The 8,237-nt window shown below is 38.7% G+C and overlaps 1 protein-coding gene across 1 annotated transcript in view; it reads left to right on the top strand.

Moving 5' to 3' along the window:
* The window catches only part of LOC115296841 (cytochrome c oxidase subunit 7A2, mitochondrial), a 6,966-nt gene extending 5,760 nt beyond the window's left edge, over positions 1 to 1,206 (top strand). The window contains exon 4 of the mRNA XM_029945321.1: positions 1,005 to 1,206. Within this exon, the coding sequence (XP_029801181.1) occupies positions 1,005 to 1,063 (59 nt within the window). The 3' untranslated portion in view covers positions 1,064 to 1,206. The remainder of the gene's footprint in view (positions 1 to 1,004) is intronic.
* The last annotated feature ends 7,031 nt before the right edge of the window (positions 1,207 to 8,237 follow it).

The raw sequence follows: 8,237 nt of genomic DNA, 5'->3' as shown, positions 1-8,237 counted from the left end.
CTGCTATGAACATTGGGGTACATGTGCTCCTATGCATCAGCACTTCTGTATCCCTTGGGTAAATCCCTAGCAGTGCTATTGCTGGGTCATAGGGGAGTTCTATGGATAGTTTTTTGAGGAACCTCCACACTGTTCTCCAGAGCTGCTGCACCAGTGTGCATTCCCACCAACAGTGTAGGAGGGTGCCCATCTCTCCACACCCTCGCCAGCATCTATAGTCTCTTGATTTGTTCATTTTAGCCACTCTGACTGGCGTGAGGTGGTATCTCAGTGTGGTTTTGATTTGTGTTTCCCTGATGATGAGTGATGTTGAAGAGCTGGAATTTGAACCCTAATTATGAAGTCCCCCTGCTGATGGCAAGGTGCTTTCTTTGGCTTGGATTGGATACAGTGAAGAGGCATTTATGGGTGAAGAGAACAATCAGATAGTGACATTTGGGCTCTCTTAAGATAGAGTCCTAAATTCTTTTCGGTCAGTGTGACTATTTCCTTGATATTCTGGTAATCAGTTTTAAAAATATTCACTTACTAGCTATTCTTACCTCAAATTTGATAATTTAAAAATGATATATCATTCTTTTTTGGTTTAATATTAATAATATACTTTCAAAAGTGCTTGTATATCTTGACCTCTTTTTTTATTTTTGAATCACTCTTAGCATTTCTCAGGCAATCTTAGTTTAGTATGGAAATAACCTTTATATATGTTCTTAATCTTACTTGAAAACTTTTTACGTGTTATCAATTTGACAGTACATTATCATATTGTATCTAATACTTTCCTTTGAAGTTCAGTGATACTAAAACTAGATTAACTGCATTTTATATATATTTATTTGAAATTTTACCAACACCTATCAAAATACTTTTCTGTGTTCTCATAAAAGTAGTCTTAATGCCAGACTTCCTTTCCGTTAACAACTTTTAGCTGGAGTATTATGTCTATACATGTAAATCTTAGAATTTCTTGTAAGTTCTTTTTTTTGTTTCTTTTTCTTTTTTAGGAACAGCGTATGCCATATATCTGCTAGCTATGGCTTCATTCCCCAAGAAGCAAGACTGACTTCAGTTTATTTTCTCAGCAGGCAGTTGGTTCCGTGTCATTCAGCTCTCTGGACCAATAATTGATAAATAACTGAGTTCTTCTTTGGGATCAATATTTATTGACTTATACTAACTGCCACCAATAAAGCAGTCTTTACCATGCTTTGTCTCATTTTATCGCTGTAGAATACATTACACCAATAATTTCAGTTTTTGATCAGCCTTATAACTCTTAGTAAAAAAATGGTTCTTTAGTCATTAGCATGGTATAAAATACCATTGTGATATTGGTGAAATTTTATTTTTATAAATAAATTATTTAATATAATAGAGCAGCTTAGAATTATACAGTTGATGGTTTTCAGCTGTGAATGAATGTGACACTTGAAAGCATATTTCTTCAAGTCCCTCCCCTCCTTGCTGTACTACATCTCGGGATATGCTAGAACCTGGGTTAGTGGAAGCAGGTCATTTTTGGTTCCTGGGGTTCAAGCTTCTTTTCTCTCTCTCTCAGCTATGTTAGCATAAAGTTCAAATATTGGATTTATTCCACAGCTTAAAATTAGACTTCAGCAGAGAAGCTATAAAATAATTTATGACTTGTTCTTACACACTGACAATGGGCTTGTATTATGTTACTTTAATCCATAACATAAAGTTTCACTTCCCTTAAAATACTTAATTCCTTTTTAAAAGCTATCTTCTGGGGGAACTTAAGGAGTCATACTTTGTCATCTCTACTGGGTGTACATTTGTAACACTATGAAGTTTATAGAGTCTGGTGCAATTCGATCTAGGGGAAATCAATGAGTAACGGTTTATTAACCTTAAGTTTCTGGATAAAATAAAAGTGCATTTGGAAAAAATGAGTCAAATCTGAAATAGCCAATATCTAAGTCTTCATGTGGAGACATTGAGGCTTAAAGTATAAATCCATATCAAAAGATACCTAATAAAAGATGTCTCAGCCTTCAATCTCAAAGGTTGTAAGGATTTTGATAGCCACATTATCTAACTTGCCACTAAATTCAGGAATCTTCCCAACTTCTGATAGCATCTTATTACTAATATCAGCAGAGAACACTGCTTTGGAAGGGAATGGAGTAAATATCAGACATTTCTATATGCTGAGAAAGTTCTTAAGTTGGGCTGGAGTCTGGTCTGATTTGGTGATTTGAAGCTAAAAAGCAACCACCGACATTATTTTGAAACAAGCTACATCTGTCAGCACTTTACAGAGGAGAATTTAGCTTCCATAAATGTGATTTGAAATACTTTTATGACATGATGTGGAAGATACTGTTGTGTAGTAAAAAGAAAAACAGCATGATATGCTCTGATAGCCCTCATACCAATATTGTGAGAGGTGCTTTACTATTTCTGACCGAACACAATTTATAGAACATTTTTCCGTGTGAAAATGTTCTTTTTGGGCTATGTTACCATGCAAGATGGGATAAAGTAAAAGTAGGTTGAGTGCTTTAGATACTTGAAGAATTTTAAAAATTAATGCTAAGTTAAAGTACTTGGCCCTTCACTTTAAGAATCTGCATTGTAACCAGGGGTAGACATGGGGAGGATCGAGGGGCAAGATCCCAGAATAGGGGTTGCTGGACAAAATCCAGAGAAAATATGTCTGCTATACTTAGCATTTAGTGAGAGAGCTGTTAACAATTACTAATAGATTTCAAGGCGTAACCAAAATCCACAGAAAAGTCCATTAGAAGTGTGGAAATGTGGCCATAAGGCAACAACCACCTTCATTCCAATCTCTTTAATCTTTACCACATAGTATCTCTTTGAGATTAGTACCCTTTGCTAAATAGAAATTACGTGATGTTATCCATTAATACAAATACCATAGGAGATATATTTAAGTGATATTTTGTTCTAATTAGTATTAATGCTCGAAATTACATTTGTAGTCTGTAGCTATTCTATATGAAGTTCAGTTATTTACAGATGAAGAAACAAGCTCAGAGAAGCCATGCAATTTACACAAAGCTACAAATAAGTGACAGCACAAGGTTTCAAATCCATTTTTTTCTGATTCTTAAAGTTCATGGTCTTCACAGTATACTTTATCTTACATGTTTGATTGTTTACTGGGATAACTTCAATACACTGTTAATAGCAATGTATATATGAATACCCTACAGACTAGCATTTCACCTGTACGTAAAGCTTCTTGGAAGAGCAGTCAGTACAGTCTCCAGGTCCACTGTCCAGTTTCACATTGATTGCCATAATTTAAAATCCACCTCCCTATTTAATCTGTCTTCATATTCGATATCCAAACTAAGCACTCTCATCACATCTCCTATTGGTCTGTTTGGTGAATGCATACTCATTTTTAAAAACATTATTTTTGAGAGAGAGAAGGGGAGACAGGATCCAAAGTGGGCTCCATGCTGACAGCAGAAAGGCCAATGCAGGGCTGGAACTCACAAACCATGAGAACATGACATGAGCCAAAATTGGGCCCTCAACCAACTGAGCCACCCCGGTGCCCCATGCATACTCATTTTTGGTACCCCTGTAAAGTGCCCAAGATTCTGGGGGAAACTTTGACATTCTCCCCTCTGCTCCCTATGTTCTCTGTACTCCCCTTCATCAAGATTTTCATCCCTTTGAATTTGAGTTCAAACTTGAATTATAATTGATACGACTGGAAATCACGATAGCATTGTAGTTAACCACACACGTGATAGAAGGTCCAGCTTCAAGCCTTGGATTACCATGAATAGCTAACCTTGCTAGGTGTGTATCCTCATCTATATAAATGGACTAATACTTAATGCTCATGGTTATTCTAATGCATGTAAAGCACAAAGAATGGTTTCTGGTACATACCAAGTGTATAACGAACGTTAGCTGTTTCTCTTGTTGGCTCTCTGGGAAAAGGAACTCTATCTTTTCATCTCATATCCCTATCAACTTGACGCAAAGCAGGGACTATGAATTGGTCAGGGCTGTTCGGGCAGGCTCACAATTTCAACCACATCCTAAGAGCTTCTGTCTTTCAGCTCTCCTTAGTGTGTGTTTTTCCATTCTTGTGACCACTGCAGCTCCAGCTACTTTCTTTGTTTTCTGCAGGAAGAAGGGTTGGTGAAAGAGCACATGCCAAATAAGTGAGGTCTCTTTAAAGAGCTTTAGGAACTCCAAACAAAGACCTCAGCTTAGATGTCTTTGGCCAGAACTTTGTCCCATGATCGTGTCTGGATTCAAAGAGGCCAAGAAATGTCTTAGCTGGGCAGACTGCCGAGTAAAACTGGAGTCTATACAGTAAGGGGAGAAGACTGGGTATTGAGTTAGCAACTAAATGTCTTTCCCCAGGTGTTTTTGTTTTTGTTCTTTACAATGGTATGAATCTCATTTATTTAAAACATTATTTCTCACCTTTCTCAAATTGAAGACTGCAAAAAATAAAAGCACTGTTTTCTTAGGTTGTCATTTACCCTGGGAGCATTGTTCCTGCGTGTCCATGGCTGTGACCCCTGTGCCCATGAAACCTCAGCTCCCTCTAGCCCGATCTATCCCACTTCACTTTACAAAACAATCCTGAAAGTTTAATAAAAGCTATTGTACACATTGACGTTAGAAAAAGGTGGTAGGATGTAGGAAAGCGAAGTGTATTCTCTTTAAGTAAAGTTTGCTTCACTCTTGGGGCATCTTTGCTTCCTGGAGGCAGAGCCGCAGATGAACCCAAATGGGAACAAGATGATGGCCAGGAAGATACCCAGGAAGGTGAAGAAAGTCCTCCCAAACCCGACTCTGCACACCGGGCGGCCTCCAACGACAACAGAATTGGCAGGGCACCTGGTGGCATTTCGACTGTGGATAGAAATGTCGTAGACCCCGGGACAGGGTAAGCATCCCTGCGACCAGGGGGGTGGAGGGCGGCGACGGAGTGTAGCGCTGCGGGACGGAGGCCACGTCCCCCTCCAGGTGGTAGACGGGCGGGCGGCTGCTCCTGCAGCGGGGCCCTGCAGCCCGAGGCTCCCGTCCGGACTCCCGTAGGCGCCAGCTCCGAGTCTCTGGGAAGCGCTTCTAGTTTGTTTTTCAAAAGAATAAAGTCAACACTGTAGGAGCCTTCCGGTTCGTAGCTTTTATTTCTGATGCCCACATCCGTGCCTGCTCCTAGGCTTGGTTGCAGTCCATTGGCAAATACCTTTCCCCATTTTGCTTACGTTAGTTCACGTAGGTTTCAATGTGGAGCCGGATCTCAGGACCCTAAGATCGTGACCTGAGCGGAAGTCTAGAGTCAGTCCTAGAGTCAGTCGTCCCACCAACTGAGCAACCCAGGCGCATCATCTCATTAATGCAGAAAACCAATCAAAACCTAAGACAATTTCCAAATTTTTGTCCTAGTGTAATAAACCAGCGGAAAAAGTGATTACATGTTTATAATTAGGTTGCTTGGAAAACAGAGAGCTGTGTATTGAAATGGTGATTTGAAAGCATATAAAGTATGCTACATGAGGAAGAAGAATTTATAATATTGGATCTTTGTAGCCTTCGTGCCCAAATATAATGTCTGTGTGAGTAAATAAATTTGGATTTGATTATTGGCTTCCAATTATAAATGTGCCATTAACATATAATGAAAGATCGGCTGTTTCCTTGAATTCTGAGATTATGTCAGATCTTTATTGACCTCTTATAGGAGGTCATCATCTTCCTTCTGGGCAGTTGCTAAAAATATTCTCTTGGCATTATTCTGATCTCTTCTGATTATTCTGATGACTAAAGGCTGATATCCTGTTTGGCCTTGTTACATTTCTTCAGACCATTTTACCTCAACTAACGCACTTAGGGTAAAACATTCACAGTACATACAACAGTCATTTTTCCACCTTGATTCTATCCTACTGATCAGGATGACATTTTTTAAAGGGTTCTTTCCACTTTAATTGTAACATACTAAGAAAAAATAGACCAGAAATGCCTGTGATGAATGAGAAACTACAAGTCTCTTTTTTGTTTAACTCTGTCTGTACTTATCAGTAAAGATTTGGACAAAAATCAGCTAACAGAATCCCTCCATAAGACTGAAAGATGTCAAAACAAATAAAACAAAACAAAACGATACATTTATCAAGAAACAGTTTTAAGTGTCAGTTTATTTTTCAAGTCTTAAAAGATACCCTAGCCTCATTTCTCAAAATGGCAGCAGTCTAACTTAAATAACACATCTGTGATCACTGATTTCCAAATAAAGCTTTTTCACTGGTAGATTTTTTTTTTTGTTATAGGTGATAATTAAGCATGCTGAGAAAAAAAATGGATATGTATAGAACATTTAGTAAGTACAATGTATTATATTACCATTTCAGAAACACTTTCTTTTTTTAAAATTTTTTTTACTGGAGAGAGAGAGAGGGAATCTTAAGCAGACTCCACACTCAGCATGGAACCTGATGTGGGGCTCCATCCCACGAACCTGGGATCATGACCTGAGCTGAAATCACGAATCAGACACCCAACCAACTGAGGCACCCAAGTGCCCCAGAAATATTTTCTTGATGTGAAACCAATTCAGGTATAGTAGGTACAAAAAAGAATAAAGAAGAATGCTTTCGTTAACGGTCTAATCTTTGTTCTATGCATAAATAACTGGAGGACAGGAGTGTTTTTAGGACTCTCTCCTCTCCTGTCTCAGCTTTATTCTTTTAGGATCCATTCTTCAGTGTGGCAGAAATGTGTCTTCTGTTAACATGTACTTTCCAGCCTCACTGCCTGTAATGTCTGCTCAGGATGCCATAGCAAAATACCACACACTGGATGGCTTAATTTTCTTACAATTCTGGAGGCTAGAAGTCCCAGGTCAAGGTGCTAGCCAAGTTAGTTTCTGGTGGGAGCTCTCCTCATGGCTTGCAGATGGCTCCCCTTCTTGCCTTTCTTCTGGGATGTGGAGGGAGAGCTCCAGTGTAGTTTCCTCTTGTAGGATATCAATCCTATTGGATCATTGTCCAGCCTTCATGATCTCATTTAATTTTAGTTACTTCTGTAAAGACCCTATCTTCAAATAGTCATGCTGAAGGTTAGGGCTTCAACATGTGAATATTGAGAAACACACCTGAAAGAAAATGAGGGTTATTTCTGGTCCCATGTTCACGAATTTTGGGAAATGGCTCTGACTAGTCTAGGATTCATCAACTGAAGGGTATCATAATTGATCCTATTTGTTTTAGGGTTCATTCCTTGCCAACCAATAGCTTCTGTTTAAGGACATAATACTCTGAAGAGTGTCTCATGTAGTACTACATGAGAACTACATGTAAACATGTAATATTCCAAACATAGAATTATGGATTTGATACTGTATGCACCTGGTGTGTTCAATCAAGGGTGAGTAGGAGGTAAGCATACTTAAAAGTATATGGCCCTTTTTCTCAGAGAGGTGAAAAATATCTTGGTATAAGATAAGTTAATTCTAGAAGTATAAAATATTCTGCTCAAAATTTGTGGAAGGAAAAAAGAAAGTCTGAAATGTATGGGGTCTGAAATTTTTGATATTTTGGTATCCAAAAATCCATTGCAGTATTTCTTGATTTTTTTTTTTTTTAAGGCAGTACTTCTGAGGGCAGGAGGAGATATGACTGGGGACCTTCAGTAGGTTTAGACAGTAGCATTGAAGATGGACCAGAGTGGAGAAAGAATGGCTAATGAGGATATTACAGTAGACTAAGCAAGACTTAAAAATACTGAGGGAAGGGCGACTGGGTGACTCAGTCCGTTAAGCATCCAACTCTTGATTTTGGCTCACATCATGATCTCCTGGTTTTTGAGATCGAGCTCCACATCAGGCTCTGCACCAACAGTGAGGAGCCTGCTTAGGATTCTTTCCCTCCCTCTCTCTCTGCCCCTCCCCCTACTCACACTCCTCTCTTTCAAAATAAACATTAAAAACATAAAAGTATTGAGGAAAGTGAATTGTCATGTTGGGTCAAGTTAAGGGTGGCAGGAGGTATTAGTAAGGATATTTACAATAACCTAACATCTTACGAGTCATGTTTTGTGTGAGAACCAGAAAAAGCACCATGGAGAGAGCAGAAGAGAAGAAGGGGCAAATTTCTAAAGAAGGCCAGTGACATTATTCTTAGATTTCTACCTTCAATAATGAGAGTTAAAAGGAAAGCTGATGGTGGAGATGATCTAGGGCCAGAAATTATAATTTATAGTTACAGCAT

This window comes from Suricata suricatta, chromosome 7 (assembly GCF_006229205.1).
Source record: "Suricata suricatta isolate VVHF042 chromosome 7, meerkat_22Aug2017_6uvM2_HiC, whole genome shotgun sequence".
Lineage (NCBI taxonomy): Eukaryota > Metazoa > Chordata > Mammalia > Carnivora > Herpestidae > Suricata > Suricata suricatta.
This window is presented reverse-complemented; position numbering and strand designations above follow the sequence as displayed.